This window comes from Telopea speciosissima, chromosome 1 (assembly GCF_018873765.1).
Source record: "Telopea speciosissima isolate NSW1024214 ecotype Mountain lineage chromosome 1, Tspe_v1, whole genome shotgun sequence".
Classification (NCBI taxonomy): domain Eukaryota; kingdom Viridiplantae; phylum Streptophyta; class Magnoliopsida; order Proteales; family Proteaceae; genus Telopea; species Telopea speciosissima.
This window is the reverse complement of record NC_057916.1, coordinates 6,051,562-6,071,436: the sequence shown is the minus strand read 5'-3', so window position 1 is coordinate 6,071,436 and position 19,875 is coordinate 6,051,562. Positions and strand designations below refer to the sequence as shown.

Sequence of the window (19,875 nt, the reverse complement as noted above, 5' to 3'; positions counted from 1 at the left end):
GGCTGGTTATTCTCTTTCCAACTTCTAAATGGTTGGGTCGGTGGAGGAGAAGTGATGGAGAGAGAGAGAGAGAGAAAGAGAGAGATCAATTAAAGGAAGAAAAAGATAGAAACTGACAAAGACAGAACGTTTTGAAGGAGAGGATTTTTTGCAGAGATGTAGAAAGATTTACATAACCCACAAAATTTAAGATTGTTCTGCAAAAGAAGTTATGAAGGAAATGAAAATCGAGTAAGATCTTCTAGAAGTGGTTTTCCTTTTCAGAAAGTACCCATCTCTTTAAAAGCTCTGATCTACCACCTATGGAGGAGAGACTCATTTCTGTTCTTCCATTTCGTTCCTCCCCTGTGAATTCTAAGGGAGTAGAGGGAAGGGTATGAAATGAAACTATGGGGAGGATGAGGGAGGGAATAAGATACCCTAGTACAATCCGTGAGATCTTGAGCTAAGGTAGCGTAGAGAGAGGGGAAGAAAGAAAAGAAGAGTTTTATGGGAGTGACGAAAAAAGCCTTTCTCATTAGTTTCCTCATTTCATTTCGTCTCAAATAACTTGTTTTAGGGCAGAGGGAGAGAGAGTCTTGAATTTTTTTATTTTTTTTTTCTCTTTGATTTTACTCTTTTTTTTTAATTCTTTTTTATTTTCTTTCTCTTGGAAGATTCTGTCGTCTCTTACTTAAATTATATATATCCAAACTCAATTTAATTATAATTATTCAAATACTCTTGTGGAAGAATTCTTTTTAAGATTTTTCAAATAAAACTAATTTTCTGCTCTCATTGTCCATAGATATTTAAAGTACCTAGATTACTCTTCATCCACACATTTTTTCATTTGGTTTTTTTTGTTTTCACTTCATTATTAAATTTGTTTCCTAAGTACATATTGAGATGATTTAACTATATATTATATAGTTGTTAATTTATTTATTTTTTTGTTCAATTTCATGAGAAGTTGCCATATAGAGAACATATAGATAGACTCAGTGTAAAAGAGATGATGATGTTGGGATGGATGAGTGGCAAAACTAGCTAGAAAGGGTAAAATGAGGAATTATCATATTAGAGCTGATTTGAGAGTAGCTCTAATACATGATAAACTATATATGAGAAAGTCGTTCAAAGTGGCATGGCCACCTTTGAAAGTCGTTCATATTAGACTCTTGGTAGTACATATTTAAGTTAAATTAATACGTAAATAGAAAATCTACATAAAATTAGTCAATTTGCATCACATACATCAAATACCATACCATACCATACCTTGTTAGATTAAGGATGACCATGTGGGCATTAGAATAGAATATAGACACTAAAGGGATACTATACTATTAATAATTATATCATCCATAGAACAAAAAAAAATATCTAAGCATTTTATAAAAAAAATCAAAGAAAATAAATAAATGAAATTTTATGAGGATACGGTTCTTTGAACTAATAGCATAGGAAATGTATCAATGAAAAACGATTTCGTACATAAGGGATTGAGAGGTCATTTCATATGAAGAGTAGAGAGACGGAAGAAAGGTTGCTAGAAAAAATCTTTTTCCAAAATTATTATATGAGAAATAAGAAATGCTAAGAACATTTGAGTAAATATAGATTAAGTTTAGGAGATTGAAAGAAATTCCCCTTTCTCTTAAGGAGAGGCGGCTTTTTATCTAGTCACGTTTCCACTTGAAAAGATCCTCTACAGTTTGGAGGGTACCAGCGTGGGGTCGCCATGAATGAGAGAGAGAGGCCCGTGTGAAAGGAATGACGAAAGGGATAAAAGAGCAAATGGTAATAAGTAAAGGAAGATTTACGATTAATAAATTACCTACGACCTATGAAATACTTAAAAGTTATGAGAAAAACTTATAAAAAGAAATTAAAATTTGAGGATGAAGTGGGCAAACAACCAAAGCAGGAGAAAAAGGGTGGTGGTTCGAAGGACAGGAAGATGGTAGAACCACCGTCGGTCACTCCAGAGTACAGACAACACCACCACCACCGCCGTCGCTGTTCAAAGCCCTTCAAATATTTTCTTATAAACACACACGAAAACCTAAAACAGGAAAAAGTGATAATTTTAAATAAAATTTATATTTATTTCTCTTTAGCTAAGGTTCTTTGGTAGGGGATGTGTGAAGTTGTAGATCGAGTAGAATATGGTCCATAATAGATTAAAAAATAAATTGAATAAATAAAGCTAAGCAATGAAGAAAAACAATTCTACTCTTATCTACCAGACTATCACAGCCTTTGACCAAGTCAGAAAATCAGAATATGCAAAGTTTGAAAAGAAAACAATCAGAAGAAAATTCAAAGTTATAATTGAGGAACATCAAGAGAATCTTTTCACTGTCTTTTTCCTCTCTGAAGCTAAGAGAGAGAGAGAGAGATCATTGTATTTCCTTCATTATTATACCCACCATAAAGATTGGAAATTTGCATCTTATGCTTCTTTCTTTTTTCAAAATTTATATACATTTTGGGAGAGGCTTCTCTTCTTTGGACAAGCGGCATAGAGGAGCACATCAATGAGACGTGATAAAACAGTATTGTTCATTAAGTATAACGAGGCCATTTCGTGTGAGGAGAAAGATATACATAGAGGTGCTACCATATCCTACTCTAGTGGCTCAGAGAATCTTTTTCCATATATTTTATAAAAAAATATTCTTAGTCTGGGAATATGGTTTACACCAACAATCTTTCGTGTTTCTCTCTCTCGTTTCCCAATGAAATGAGATCTCTACCTATGCTCTCGGACAGAAAACTTCATCCCCCATATAAAGGAAAGAGAATGTTAATTGGACTCGTGCGGTGCACTGCCCCTATGCCTAGACACAAGGGCGCGTGAAATGACTTTCGTGCCCCCAAGAAATTCCCTCTTTCCATGGGGTGCGGCAGTCATTTTGCGTGCCCCTGTGTCTAGGCACAAGGACAACACACCGCACATGCCTAATCAGTGCTCTTTCTCCCTATATATATTCTGAGAAAAAAATATCGTTGTCTGGTCGTGTGGCCTCTATACCCAAACGCAGCCCCTGAAATGACTGCCTTACCCTCCTACAAAATGATAAATTCCCAAGCGTCCCTTCCTCATTGGCCCACACATTGGTGTAAAGACCATGCGACCATGCATCATTTTTGCTGATCATTGAAAGTTGAAAACTCTATATTATGGGAGAGGCTTTCCTTAAAGCCAGCGTGGAATCTACACTAGTGTGGGGGCTAATGGGAGCATGTGCAAAAGCATCAAAATGGGCAACATTTTTGTCTTTCATGGAGGATGGGTCTGTGTTTGGGTGTAGGGGCCACGTTGCTTTTCTTGGTTTTTTTCCCCTATGTTATATATATGGGAGAGGAATTAGTAAAACGCAATCGTTTCGTCCAGTAAAAAATGGATTTTAATGATGAGAGAGCTATCGTGTGGGATCCATGAGTGGGATGTGGAAGAGCGTGCACATGAATTTGTATACAAGCATCGTGACAATCTTTTTCCCATTATATATAATATCACCTCCTTTTTAATCTGAAAAAGAAAACAAAAACAAAAACAAAAACAAAAAAAACACTAAAAGGCTACTTATAAAAGAAAGCTTGGAATGGATAGATCAGTTCAACCACACCCATGTTTGCTGCAACCATCCAAACCAGAAACCTATAAAAACCATTCTTTTTCTTCAAATAAGCCAAAAAAAAAAGTTTTTTTATCGTTAAACTAATGCAAAGGATCTTAAAACTTTTATAATTATTTTTCTTTCTTTTTCTCTGATTCATATATAATAACAACTAGATTACAATTTAGAAGATCTAAGGCAGAGATAAAAGATACATGATGTCTTTATCAATGATGATACGTGTAATATTTATAGCTAATTGGTGCTTGTATGCACAGTATATTAGATTAGATTAGATTAGATTAGATTAGATTAGATTAGATTAGATCAGATCAGATTAGATTAGATTAGACTAGACTATATTAAAATAGTCCCCACTTGGCCACTTTTGATCTAAATTCTCACGTCTCCCAAGTCTGCACGGAATGTGAAAAGGGTTTAAGAGGATATTGACCATTCATATGACAGTTAATAACTCACACTGGGGACCGTTAAAGACCTGTTACATTCCATAGAAATATATATATATATATATATGGGAGAATGTTCTCTCCGCTGTAGCTGTGCCACTCAGAGGGTAGGGTGATCATTGCGTCTATTTTCATGTGTTTGGGAGCAGTCTGTGCTACAGCACAGAGAACAGCGCCCCAAAATATATATATATAAGAATGGGAAAGCAGTTTTCTGTTAGGCCACACTCCCATGAGTCTATCTCTCTCCTCCTTAAAACAAGGTGGCAGAGGTGTCTTTTCATATGAGGAAGAGAGAGATAGACTCATGGGAGTGCTGGCATAGGCCACACTCCGGACAGAGATCTTTTTCCCATAAGAATGGAATGAAATTTTCTCATTTTCTCTCTGCATTGCCCGTCTAGGTGTTCAGTGATCTAAGTCATATATAACATGGCGTGTTACATTTTTACACCTCATCTTTTATTTATTTGTCATATGTGTCCCAACTCTCAAATAGGCTCTCATAATTGATGAATGTCCATTGGAATTGGGCCATCACATTGTACAATGGACAGTATGAAAATTAGGAGGCCCATGAACGCTCATTGGCCTTTGGTTTGTAGTAACAGTATGTGGTGGGCTTCTCTAAATCTGGGTGGTTTTACTTTTATATGCCACATGAGAGCTTAACTGGAGCCCACTGGAGCCCACTGGAGCCCAGATTTTTGGACATATATATTGTTATTCTCTTCACTGACTAAATCGTACTATCCATTAGCTTGTATCACTGAAATATGACTACATCAGGTCTGCTTTAAACTGAGAGAGTTCAAAATACAAGAAAATTCGAAGAAGAATCGAAACCCTAACATCATGAGAATCTTGACGGAGAATTATATATGACAGCTAATGAGTTGTCTCAAAATTTATTTTTATTCTCACCCTCACTTTATTTTAAGGGAGGGGTTTCCTATAAACTTTGTTTGTTTTTAGCCTAAAATTTTACCTGCTTGAAAATTTTCATTTCAAAAATTTGACTTGCAAAATTTTACATGTATAAAAGTTTTCTAATGTTTGTTTTTTTATGGAAATAAACATTGAAAAAATTTCCAACATGTACAATTTTACATTTACGAAGTAAAATTTACCGCGAAAAATTTTCTAGGTAAATTCTTACATCGAAACAAATGGAGGCATAAGGAAACTGTGAGAAGGAATTTGCACACTATAACCAATGAGCGATTGGGAAATGGTATCATTCATGTGAGACCCATATTGTTTGAATAGAAAAGAGAAATGTTAGTGTGGGTCCTATTGTTTATTATTTGAAGAAAGTATATAGGAATATGTACAAGGGCATTGTAGTAATATTTAATAACGATGCCTCTAGATGTGTTGGTATTGAAGCTGTGATATTCCACCTCTGTGCAAGGACTTAAATATCAGAATGGATTGGCCGATTCAGACGGATCCTTCTACGGAAACTAGGATTATAGATTTACATACCAATTCTACCAATTCTGGGGCCGATCCAGATCGATTCTAATCCATTCCCAATTGCTTGTGTTTAAACCCTATCATCAAGACTCATTCTCATGATACTAGCAAAACCCAGATAAAAATTCACTAGAAAGTGAGCCATGCAAGAGCGAGATATATAGGCAATTCATGGATTATCAAGTTAATTGATGGCTAGATTGGCCACATCATCTCCTCACGTAACAAAATTAACCATTTGTCTAGACAAACCCTCTAAATGTGTCCAAATGCTCACAGTCGTTGGGATGCTCACAGTGTAGCATTTCTCATCAGAAAATTAAAAAAAAAAAAAAAAAAAAACTAATTTAGCATCAATTCGCCACCAAATGGAGAAAGAGAATCCTCAATTTATATTTTTATGGCTTTATCGCCAGCAAGATTGTTCATGATTCATGACAAATGTCGTTGTAAGAAGGAATCTGCACACTACAACTAATGACGGGTCTACATGTGACCCATATAGTCAGAATAGAAAAGAGAAATATTAATATGGATCCCACTGTTTATTATATGAAGATGGTATAAAGGAATTTGTACTAGGGCATTGTAGCCATCTTTTTTCCAAAACTAAATAACAAAGGTGCAAGTATAAATGAGAAATGGGATCAACCTCCACTGATTATGACCTGCATAACGACTCTGATATGAATGAATCAAATGGATTTGACCGAAACCTTAGAAACTGAAAATCGAGAAGAAGAAATAAAGATTTTTCAAATTTTTGTGATTTAAATTTTTTTTTTTTTAATTCAATAATCTTTGGGATCTTGCTACTATAAGTAAGTTTCATTGATTTTTTTTGTTGTTTTATTGACTAAAAAAATGAATCAATAACTAAAAATGAAGGTCAAATATGAACAACCGTTATTTTTGGTTTTATTTGCTAACGTATGTTACTTTCAAATATAGGAGTACAATGGGCCACACAACGACAAAGGTAAAAGCCCATTGGGAAGTGAGGCTCACTGTTACACAAGGGAGAAGGCTTACACAAGGGAGAAGGCGTTTCTGGCGAAATCGATGAGCTTCTTTAAAAATGAGGGTGGGGGAAGGAAGGAGTTCACATCGTCTACGGTTTCCTGACCTGTGCGTTTCCCTAGTGCCTCTCACAAGAGGGGGTGGGACCCACCCAGGATACCTGACCCAACACTCTGTTCAGGTGGGGTCCACCTTCCTCTTATGAGAGGCACTAGGGAACCGCACCGGTCAGGGAACCGTACATGAAAAAAATTCTGGGGGAAGGGAAAGTGCGAGGGCACCGGAGGTACTTGTCGTAGGTTGGAGCTTGGAGAGGAGGCGGAGGGAAAATTAGCTCCTCCAGTTCCCTGCCCGTCCCAATTCCTCAGTTTTTCTAATAGGAGGTGGTGGACCCCACTCGGGCAGAGTGTTTGGGCAAAGGTAGGGTGATCATTCCAACCCCCTATGTTAGGGAAACTAGGAAACTAGGCAAGGCAAGGTACTGGAGGAGATAAAGATCCGAATGGGATCAAGGGTAATTTAAGGATTTTGAATTATCAAGGGAGAGAGAGAGGTGAATGTGTACTTTTATGGGGGAATCAACAAAGAAGTTTGTGGTAGGGGAAGTTTGAGTAAGTACACAATAAATATAATTATAAGAGAGAGGGAGAGAGGGAGAGAGGGAGAGAGAGAGAGAGCTTTTCCAAAAAAAACTTAAGATGAGTTTTGTTGTTACATTTCTATAATAAAGAGTTGGGCACGGCTGTATGAGGGGAAGGGGTTAAGAATTTGTCAAGTATGATGTTTTTTTGTAATTTCGATCCCTCCTTGTGAGAGGGGAGACAGGACCATGCATAGAACCTTTGCCTAAAGAGTTTAAGACATAGTTGGAAAATCAGGTTTTCTAACTCGAATCACCTTTCAGAAAATTTGGTGACTCGGCCTAGTCAAACCTAGTTAGGGGTGAATCAACTTATTTATTTTTTTTAAATACAATAAATATGTATAAATTAATAAAAATATGAAAACTTAGAAAAATGAGGGAATTCCATATCGCTGAATTCTTAGCTTATAACATTACAAACATGTTCATTAATATAAGAACATGTGATTAAATGACCCATTTCACAAATTATAACATAACTTGTCTATTCAAAGCAAACATATCATCTATAAACAAAATTGTTTTGCCCTTTGCAAGGGATCTTATACTGGGGGCGATAATTTTCCCTTTGCAAGACAAGAGTTTTTACGATTTTACAGTTTACACTTTTACTTTTCATTTATTGATTATTTACTCGACTGTCAACTCAGTTGCACAAGTAACTGAACCGGTTAAAAGAACGAGTAGTGTTTGACTCATACGACTCATGACCTAGTTTTACTATTTTTAGCAAATTATAAGCACTCCCCTCGTGTTTGAAACAATAACAGAACACCTCTGTAGTTTCAACAATTACATCTTTACTCATGAAGATTGATGGTGTTAGTGAAGTGTTAGTTTTTCAAATTTAAAAGACATTTTTACCCTTATTATTTCTTAAACTAAAATGATAAAATGGAAATACCAATTTTACCCTGTTGACATCCCAAAACCTAAAATCCCCAAATCATCTTCTTCCTCCTCCTGCAATCCCACTCGCCCCGTTTTCACTTATTTTTAAGAAATCCAAAAATTAGTTAAAAAATCTACAAATAAAAAACATCCACCACGCATCATCTCTTGGGTTGCTAATTCGATTTTCTGTGGAACACAAATTTCTGTAGGGAGATCGAGCTTGTTTTACCATTATATTGGAGAATTTCTAAATACTTCGTTCGAATTGAGATGGCAATTGGGTTTCATCATTCATGTCAACCATGCCAAGAACAGTAACATTGGATCACATTAGCTTAAAACTCCAACTTTAAGATTCAAATTTGGGTACCTATCGTGTTCGATGGCGATAGATTCACTTGTTTTGAAGAAAAGTATTTCTGGGAGAGACAAGGACAAGGAAAATTTAAGACGGAATTTCTGGTACATATTATTATTCACTATATTGAACAAGAGAAGGGGAAGTCACAAAGTAGAGGTCTTGATGTCAACGGGGAGAAAGCGACGTCGAGGGACTTAAGAATGGAGTAGTTGTGGCTTCGCGGACCGAGTGCTAGGGTTTGAGGATGTGAGCGGCAGCAGCATCTCGAGTCAAGCAGGAAAGTCTTGTCCGCCTCTTTGATGGGGTTCTTGGGCTAGGCGTAGAAGATGCTGGTGACATGAATCATTAACCGGAGTGGAAGCGAAACAGATTGACACGAAGTCATTTATACTGTTTAATGAGCTGTTTCAGCCACACCTGAGTTAAAGGGAAGAAGGGGGCGGGTGGGGTTGCAGGAGGAGGAGGAAGAAGAAGATGATTTGAGGATTTTAGGTTTGGGAATTTAAAAGGCTAAAATTGGTATTTCCATTTTATCAATTTAATTTAAGAAATAATAAGGGTAAAAGTATCTTTAACATTTCAAAAACTAACACTTCATTAACACCGTTAACATTCATGGGTACGGATGTAATTGTTGAAACTACAAGAGGCGTTCTATTATTGTTTCAAACACAAGGGGGGGTCCATGTAATTTTTTTTACTATTTTTTATCTTGACCGAATCTACATGACTCTTGACTTGGTTTTCCAAGATTTTGACTCAATTCGAAGTAACACGTCCATATCAAAACCTGATTTTTCAAGTATGATTTAAGACGAAAGACGAATTCTGAAGTAGGGTCTTGGAGTGAGACCGGATCATGTCCTTGTAAAAATACCATCCAAGGCCCTCCAGGGCTACTCACGTGGAATCCACTCCTCTTATGTGTCCCACGAAAGATTCCATGTGACTAGCCCTAGAGGTCCTTGGATGGTACTTGTACAAGAACATGATCTGCGCTCCTATGGAACACTCTAATGAACACCCCCAGGAGTTTTCTAAGAGATGTATCATCATCAATTCCTCAGTATCCTAATTTATAAGGGGGGTGGTACCTAACGTCTAAGGTGACGCAAAAACGTGGGACCATTAAAGATAATTGTAGACACTGAATTTTGTCACCCCCCGTCGATGATGACAACAGGACACAGATAGACATCGGTATCTCTCTCAAGAAGGACTCTTATCTCTACATCTAAACCAAATCACCCTAACATCCTTAAAATGACTTATAAAATGCTAAAGGAGGTACTGCTCACCCTCCCCCACCACGGCGGTCCATGTGTACCGGATTTCCACGGCGCCATGAGGGGGTATGACATCAGCCTGCTGACGTCACCCACGGCGTCGTGGAGGACTTATCTAGTCAGGAGAGAGAGGGGACCCCTCCCTATAAATAGGAGGGTCTCCCCCCCTCATTTCTCAAGCTTTTCTCGGGTAAAGAGACCCTCCAGAGCTCATTTTCCTCCATTTTTCGCCCTCTTTTCCTCCGTCTTTTCTTCGTGAGTATGTGAGTGAATGGAGTTCTTCGACGTGGGTAGATCATTCGGTTACCCATCCAAGCATAGAGCGATTCCGCTCTTGGGTATTGTTATCCCGTCAGTGTACGGATAACGAAAAACCCCCTTTACAGCTGTTACTCTGCTCGAAGTCTGAGTGACAAAACTCATCTCGCATAGCCTCATTCTGTCCGACAAGAGAAAGAGAAGCCGATCGTCCATCTCCACCTGAGCCGTGGGACATCACATATTTCGCCCTCGATGCGCTTTCATTTATTTCTTGCATTTCTAGACAGGTATCTGTCTCTTTCCCTTTCATTATTTTTGGCATAATGTAGACAATTAAAGCAACTCGTTTAGTGTACATATTAAATGATTTTCTCTTCATTTGTCAAGATTAGTGTATCATAATTTAGCCTTACATGCTAGTATAAGATATATTATCAAGGGAGAATATTCAAAAACCAGCATCTAGTAGAAAGACCGGTTTATCCGGGCGAGGTGGGTGCCTAACACCTTCCCACCCTCGTAACCTGACTACTTACCTTGAATCTCTGACCAGACCATATGGAATCACGTAGCCCTTTACGCTAACCCCGGATGGGGCTATACCCATTGGGTCCTAGGCCCTAATCCTAGGTGGCGACTCCATTCCTTTATAAAGCATGATCCCAATCCCCATGATGATATATCGGAACGATACACCATTATTCATCGAACCCAATCCTTGTCGCCATAAGACTGAGGAACCCTCGTCCCGAGGACCACGATAATTACAATAATATTATAATAAACTAAAAATGTATACAATTGGAATCCTAAAAAAAAAGAATATATAATGCTCTTTGTAATTTGTATTCCTTAAAAAAAAAACAAATTAAGACTTCGACTATTATATATATTTGCCATTCCATGGTCCTAAAAGTCAATTAACCTTTTGAGATTAATGTATTGTTTGATTACACTTTCATCAAAAAATAAATAATAAATAAATAAATAAAAAACATGTCCAATTCCATGTTAATAGGATAAAGATATTTTAAAATTAAAACTGAAAAAGTTTTATAGAAAAAAGTTTTGTACTATGCTAACTTAAAAATGAAATTGCACATCCCCTTCATCACTATTCATGTAAAGGGATGATATGTCATAAAAACCTCTCTTTTTCCATTTATTCATCCAAAACTGCACTCAGACAGTATAGGGCCTGTAGGTTGTAGAGCAACCTCTGCCAAGTTTTATGTATGGATGGATGGATGATCAAACAGTATCAGGTGAAGAAGATTAAAGATAGGCCCACAAATTGAAGCTTTGAATATTTGTTGGGATTAGGAAACTTCTAAGAACCTATTCCCACAATAACGACCACAAAACAGAGGTTCGAAGTAAGAACCACCGTCTTATCATATTCCGAACCATTTTTGGATAATCAATGAAGCCATGAAGGTCGAAGGACTCCTACCGAAAGCGAAGCGAGAAAGAGTGTGTTCCAGGTTTCCAGGGATCTGTTATGTCCTTTTCTCTACATCTGTAATATATTTCCCTTCCAACACGCAAAACAAAGTGGTTAGGCCACGTTTGGCGACACTCCGTGAAGTGTTTTTGGGGTTTTTTTTTTTTTGGAGGGGGGGGGGGGGAGGAGATCTTTGTATGGTCGAGTAGTCCGTACACCAGCATAGGGGCCAATGAGAATTACATAAGAACATCAATATAGATGGGATTTTTTATTTTATGAGGGACTAAATGGAAATTTTACGTACTCCCATGATTGGATGAACCACATGACCAAGTACTGTTATTTTCCCCTTTTTTATTTTAACATGGATGGAGCCAATTTTACTCTATTTTCAACCAATTTTGACCAATTCCAACTAATTTCAATCGATTGACATTGAAATCGACACTAATCGATTAACTCTTGATTATGATTTTTTTAAACCTTCAGAGATAGAAGAATAATATCATGTAAAGAGAGAGATAAGAAGCAAAAGTGCTAATATATCCTACATAGCTGTCTCAAAGAACCTCTTCTTTAATGTGTTTTTTCATAGGGGTAGGATGGTCATTTCTCCCTATGAAAACGTACACACTAGCATCTTGGGGTGAAATTTCAGCCTTTCATCGGGATGGGGCGGTCATTCCCTCCCACTGTCTGGGCGTAGCCTGCGCCATCGCCCGCCACAGAGAAAATAGAGAAATACATGATAAGGGAGAAGGTATATACTTTCGAATTTCAATATCCCTAGACACTTCCTCAGACAAGAAATTTGTGGTTGACCAGTTGACCGTGGACCATTTGTCACAATTGATGACATTGGTACAATTAAGAAATACCTTCATCACGATTTAGAAATACTTCTTACTTTCAGTTTCCAAACACGGAATTATCTCGCTAAACTACTATTCAAGAACTGAAACGCCCATCGGTGGTACTTTCGGAGAGACACGCCAACTACAGCCCAGACATCCAGAGAAACGACCGGCACGGTGAGGAGGGAGATCCTGTGTTCGTACTGGTTCTCGTTCTCTTTCTTTCTTTCCTTCTCCCTGCGAGGAAGAAGGGAGAACAGAGCAAGGCAAGTAGAGTCTGTGTGTCCTCATGAGTTGAATAAGGAGAGATGGTGATGATGATGATGATGAAGATGAAGATGAACATTAAACCCGAGACGGTGACGTTGATACTAGTGTACATGGCTGGGATCATGGAGAGGGCCGATGAGTCGCTGCTGCCTGGTGTGTACAAGGAGGTTGGGGCAGCCCTCCACACCGACCCAACGGGTTTAGGCTCCCTCACCCTCTTCAGATCTATTGTGCAGTCTTCGTTCTACCCATTAGCCGCCTATCTCGCCATCAACCATAACAGAGCCCATGTCATCGCCCTGGGTGCCTTCCTCTGGGCCGCCGCCACCTTCCTGGTCGCCTTCTCCTCCACCTTCTTTCAGGTGCTCCTTCCTCGAATCCATTCTTTCAAAATATGCGAACTGCTTTTGTTTCATTACTTAAAACTGATTACGGATCGTCAATTGAACCATGTCTCTCACACATGATTGTATTTTTGGAATTAAATCTGCATGATTTGTTTCTCCTTGTTTCTTCACCATAATTCATTATTATTTCGTGCAATTTCCATCTCTGCAATTCATAATTTATTAGGCGGATTAACAATTGTACCGATGCCCTAGAACTTCATAACTGTAAGCGTGACATTAGATTTGTACGATTTTGATCTCTCTGTGAATATGCATCCATTTATTAATTCTTAAAGCCTCCATTTTTTCCCCCAATCCGAACACCCCTCTTCGCCTGCCCTCCCGCCCCTTTCTCTTTCGCATTGATCTTTGGCTTCTTCTTTTATTTAGTGCCCGATATTAGTCTATCCGATGGATTCAGCTGAATTGCTCGGCTTACTTGAATGGGCTACTTGTTCATTTTCTATGGACTTTGCTTCTCCATTAGTTTGACACCTAGACTGTTTCATAACCAACTACTAAGAAAGAATTACCAGGTAAACGGTCAAAGGCAAGAACAATTCAAAGAGATTATTAAATCCTAAAGCAAAAAACTTGATAGATCTGACTTTTTGTCGTAATTCCTACTCCATCAAAATACTATCCTACCCCTACTGCAAACGCTTGATAGTTGCAGAACTGGAGCCTTCCATGTCTTTAGGGAGATCTTATATTTTGTTAATCCTCAAGCACATAAGGAACATCACTATACATCATCAAAGATTAGACAAGGAAGAGGTGTTGATGTCAATCTCTCAGATACAGCTGCAAACACTTGGTTATCCATGTCTCTTGCTTGAATTTTACTGCTACTTTATTGTAAATTATTTCACAAACATGTTCTGATGTCTTGGCCAAAAACTCAAAAGTCCTTAAAGCCTTTTTCTCTTTTAATAATCAAGCACAAAAATGCCTAAACTTATTGAAGGCTAGAGCACTAAATTCCAATGACCGGAAACAGGAAGAACTATGTTCTGCTTATTGATTCAAATGTCAACTATAGAGTGGGAATTAATGCAGAATGTTGTTTGGGGGAATATGACTTGTATCAATGAGACACAGGCCAACTTTATTTATAATAGAATAGAAGATGGGTACAAGTACAGAAATAGCCTTAGATTCTGGCAGAAGATCCAAGGATGGGACATTACAGATGCACAATGACTACCGAATAGAATACTTGAACATGCAAGGTTGGAATCAGAAGTGACTAGGTGATGAAGATTCATCACCAAAATAAACTTGTTTTATTAGGAATAAGTCTTGGGTTAGGTTATATACATGTTGGGCCTTTGATCCCATGGGTTTTCTATGTAATAGGTCACTTTTATGGACCTAAAGTATAGTAATAGGGTTGTATACGGGATTAGTTGTTTTAATTCCATACTTGGTTTTATTTTGGTGCGCTTTTGTTCATAAATTCAACCGGTTCAACCAATGGTTCAATTTAAGTGATTTTAGTAGGTTTTTTTTAAGTATTTAGTGGAGCTGGATTAGGACTTTGCTTTTGAGTCTATTTTAGTTTCCTAAACAGCATAAGTTACCTAATAGGTTAAGGATTGGGTTAGGCCTTTCCTTTTTAGTGTAGGAGTCTATTTTTGAGTCTTTTATATAAGGTTGTAAGGGGGCAAGTATTGGACACGAATTTTGATATTAATGAAAAACTTTTTGCTGCTCTTCTTCTCCATTGAAGATTTTTGTCTTGTGTTTGATCAAGGCTGGTGGGATTGGTGTTTGATCCAATAGACACCTTGCGGTGTGAAGCCCGGGTGGATTGTTTGAAGGAATCAATGTTTGATCCAATTGACACCTTGCGGTGGGAAGCCCGGGTGGTTCTTTTGAAGCTCTACATTCAAGTTCTAGTTCAAGTTTTGATTTTTATTCAAGATCCACAATCAAGCAAGTTGCTGCCCAAGAATTCTGCAACTACAATGAGTTGAATCATCCCCAACCCCAACCTTTCTTCTTCTAATCTTCTAAACCACTAAACTCTAGATTCTCTCATCTTCTTCTTTTCAAAAACCTAAAACCCTAAACCTAACCTGCTGCCCATATAAGTTTACATACCTAACTCTACCAAAACATCTCCAGACCTTCACTGATAGACTCCCCTACCTCAACTTGACATAATCTACACATCAAACCCTAACCCTAATTTCACCAAAACACCTATTTTAGCCTAACTGATTTAGTGTTCATAGCAAATCCTGGTTTATTGGCTTCTAGTTGGTCTCCTACCAATCTAGAACTACATTACTAGGGTTGCTGCAGAACTGGCAGAAACAGACTGAGACGGCTCTAGCTTGGTCATCAGGTTCCGAAGTGTAAGAAGCTCATGCTGGGAAAGAGAAGAAACAGTACTGAAAGGGGCAGGATCAGATGCCTCAATGTGGTGAGCATGTGCTTGGTTGGAACAACCACAACCACGTCCACCGGAATTGGTATGCTGGCCATGAAGCTTCCAACAAGATTCCCTAGTGTGACACTCCTTACCACACTAATCACACTTGACAGGTTCCTCATCAAAGGAGGATCGATCAGCAGAACTTGTAAGGCCATCCTGAGACTGTGAGCCTGAACCAAAATAGAGGGCTGAGCGTTCCTGAGAAGTGAAGCTGCAACATATCAGTGCGACGACTGTTCTCCAATTGAATCAGGGAGTATGACTGCTCCAACAGGGAAAAGGATCACAACTCAGGACTTGAGCAAGAATCTGATCATACTCAATGTTAAGGCTAGCCAAGAAATCATAAACCCGGAGTTTATCTTCACACTTGTTGAAGTTGATAGCATCGGTAGAACAGGTGGCCTAAAAATCCTCATAAAAGTCTAATTCCTGCCACAGATTACATAACTCAGAATAATACTGTGACAGTGTGAGTTCTTTCTGCTTCGTTTCATGAGTCTTCTTGCGCAACTCATAGACCTGAGCATCATTCCCTACCTGGGAATAGGTGTCCTGGGCAGTCTTTCATATTTTGGCAGTAGTATCTAAGAGGAGATAGCCCTTAGCAATATGAGGCTGCATAGAGTTGATGAGAAATGAAATCGCCAATGAATTGTCTGAGCTCCACTTCAGAACCAAAAGTGGTAGGCTTCATAGTCTCTCCAATAAGGTACCCGACGTAACCATGGGAATCCATGGACAAGTAACATGAACGTGACCACATCAAATAAGTGAAGGAAATTCATCACGAGCCATTCCTTCAGTTCCAGTCGATGCAGTGGTAAGGTCTAACATGGTTTTTAATCCAGGAGATGATAAAAAAACTGCCAAAGTCATAAAAAGATTGAGAACCATTGGACAATCACCATTCACCAAAGCATTTAAATCAACTTTCAGGGATTGGTCCGTGTGTAAAATCATCAAACAAGAATCAGGGATTGGCCTTGTAAAAATCCGGCAAGTCAAGGATTGGCCCTGAGAGGAAACCAATAAGTCTTGGTTTTGCCTGATGTGAGATCGATAGTAGGGTTTTGCCTTATGAGATCGATGGTTAGGGTTGGCTCTGTGTGATCCAAAAAAAGGGGGATTGGCCCTAGGTAAGATCAGCAAGCAAGCAGGGATTGTCCCTGTAAGATCAACATTCGGGGTTTTGCCCTGTGAGAATCGACAACACAAAAAGCAGGGATTGGTCCTTGTGAAGATCTCGAGATGTCTCTCAAATCATAAGATCAATAACTTAGGTTGTATAGAACCTGAGAGACATCAATGAAGCAAGGATCAAGGACCCTAGTGGTCTAGAGAAGCACCACCGAGGGCTGCAGTGATAGAGAGGCTTATGATATCAGGGTTTGGATCCCAAGCTCTGATACTATATTGTTAGGGAGAGAGAGAGATCTGATACTATGTTGTTTGGGGAAATATGACTTGTGTCAGTGAGACACGGGCCAGCTTTATTAATAATAGTATAGAAGATGGGTACAAGTACAGAAATAGCCCTATGGACAATTCTACCGATATTACAACACATAAATATAACAGTAATCACATATTCAGAAAAGTGAGCACTAAGCAGAAGAAATGAAGGACATAATTACTAGTAAAACAAAGCTGTAATTAATTTTTTTATGCAACTGATTGAAACTAAAACAAAATCCTGGAGAATAGAACAGCAAGAGGAAAACATATTTCTTCCAAGTATTGAAGTTTTCAATTACAAAGAATGAATTTCCCCATCATATTGTTAAATACCTACGTTTTCCATTCTAACTAAAGTTTTCTCCTGTTTCTTTTTCAGGTGGCATTCTCCAGAGCGTTAAATGGGATTGGGCTGGCAATAGTAACACCCGCCATTCAGTCCCTTATCGCCGACTCAACCGACGACAACAACCGTGGTATGGCTTTTGGATGGCTACAGCTGACAGGAAACTTTGGCTCAATTATTGGTGGCCTATTCTCAGTTCTGATAGCTTCATCTTCATTCATGGGGATTCCTGGTTGGAGAATCTCCTTCCATCTGGTTGGAATGGTGAGTGTTGTTGTAGGTATTTTGGTCCGCCTGTTTGCCAATGATCCACGTTTTTTAGAGGGTGGTACTAAAGCTAATGATCCAGGTTCACGAAAGCCCATAATGTTAGAAGTGAAGAACCTAATCCACGAAGCCAAGTCGGTGATGAAAGTTCCATCTTTCCAGATACTTGTAGCTCAGGGCGTGACCGGATCATTCCCATGGTCAGCTTTGTCATTTGCACCCATGTGGTTTGAGCTTATTGGCTTTTCCCACAAACAAACAGCTTTCCTTATCAGCATGTTTGTGGTTGCTGCTTCTCTTGGTGGGCTGTTTGGAGGGAAATTGGGGGATATCCTTTCCAAGCATTTCCCCAACTCTGGCAGGATACTTCTATCACAAATAAGCTCAGGATCGGCTATCCCACTGGCAGCAGTGCTAATGTTGGTTCTACCTGATGACCCCTCCACAGTTTTCAAGCATGGTTTTGTCTTGTTCGTCATGGGCTTGTCCATATCGTGGAATGCTCCGGCTACAAACAAGTAAGGCTCTCTTCCATGTTGAACCCATCTTTTTCTTCCTCCATTTCTTTCTGCAAATTTAAAAAAGAAGAGAGTGGGGGGGGGGAATTAAGAAAAGATTACACTTGCAGTAGATGAAACTTTTTCATTAATAACCAAATGCAGAATTTGATATGATGATGGAGCAATCACTCAATTAGTCTTGCTTTTTGTTATATGATCTCACCTACATGCAGCTTGGAATATTTAGAAAAATATGTGGCATAGTCTAGAAAATGTCTATAGACGAGGTCATAGCGCTTCCAATTGAGTCAAATTTTCAGTAGGGCCAGGAGATAGCATAGGCTAGAGCAGAATGGTTGCCCCTCTTTCAATGCTAGCAACACCGTGTTGGTAGAACTATCCGTCCATGAATCCTTATATGCCTGAAATGCAGAACCACCATACTGAACAAATAGATTGAACAATGTACAATTTCATTTATTGATACTTGTAATTTTCTTCCATCTGATATTTTGGATGTTTATGTTTATATACATGTGCCCTTTTTTCTTTGAGATAGAAACTGATATATAATACCATTTCTGTAGTCCTATACTTGCAGAGATAGTCCCTGAAAAGTCACGTACAAGTATTTATGCTCTGGATCGATCTTTTGAGTCCATATTGTCATCATTTGCTCCCCCTGTAGTTGGGTTTCTGGCTCAGCATGCTTATGGTTATAAACCAGTTCCCGAGGGAGCCAGCGCTTCAGTTGAAGTCAAAACTGATAGAGAAAATGCTGCATCATTAGCCAAGGCACTTTACACGGCAATAGGAATTCCAATGACTCTATGTTGTATAATCTACTCCTTTCTCTATTGCACCTATCCAAGAGACAGGGAACGAGCACGGATGCATGCATTAATAGAATCAGAAATGCAGTATATAGAATCAGAGAATCCTCCTGCTGGAGGGGAATATACCGAAGTTCACTTCTCTGAATCAGACGGGTTATATGAGAAGGAAAGAATTGTGATTGATATGGTTTATGGTATAGAGGATAGTGATGTTGATGACAGTGATGAGAAGACACTTCTTGCTCGCCAGCTCACATTCGCAAATTTAGGAGAATAATAATCCATCAACCAGAAGCTGGTTGGATGGCTTGGAGGTGTTCTCCATTTTTCTAATCCATGTATCAGAAACTTCATCCAACCTGTTGACCCAGTTTTTTTTTTTTTTTTTTTAAAGGTGGTCTTCAGAAGGCTTGTATAAAATTTTGGTGAGGGTACATTGCTGGGTTTTGCCTCATGTAAAATTTGGGAGAAGGCAAATTGGTGATTTCCATATCTTAATCGACCACCTTAAATTCTTTTAACTGTTGTAGAGTTTTCTGTTTTGACTGATGGAGAGAACAAAATATATTTCAGCCACACCCTTGTTCATGTTCTTGTCTGGTATTTAATTTATGATTATTGTATGAAGTGAAAATCCTTAGCATTTTCTGAGCGATGGAAAAAGAAAAGAAAAATCCCAAGTATCATTCAATAGGAAAAGACCCATTTTTGTCTGTGCTCTTACCACAGGGAGTTATAAGTTTCCTAACATCAAGCCTTTGTATTTTTGCACATATTTCTATCAAAACCAAACTGCCCATATGGGTATTCAACCACTCCTTTAATGAGCTGTTGTTTGTATCCACTAAAGTCTAATGAAGCAGCCAAAAATTTGGCTTAAATGGAATTCAATTGTTCTTTGTGCATCTTTTGTTTTTATCTGATCTGAATCGCTCACCAAATGGAATTTTCAGGCTTTCTCAGCAGTAGAGACTGGGGGAGCTTCATCTTAGTGATTAGCGTACATATAAGGACTTGACCAGTTCAAATTAATGGATTGGTAG

General features: G+C 38.5%; 1 protein-coding gene across 1 annotated transcript; it reads left to right on the top strand.

Annotated features, from left to right (window-relative positions):
* Positions 1-12,499: 12,499 nt before the first annotated feature.
* On the top strand, positions 12,500-19,420 carry LOC122649126. Its single transcript, XM_043842491.1, has 3 exons — positions 12,500-12,955; positions 17,263-18,014; positions 18,584-19,420. Exons 1-3 carry the CDS (start codon positions 12,632-12,634, stop codon positions 19,107-19,109), a joined length of 1,602 nt encoding a protein of 533 aa, XP_043698426.1. The 5' UTR covers positions 12,500-12,631; the 3' UTR covers positions 19,110-19,420.
* Positions 19,421-19,875: the final 455 nt, after the last annotated feature.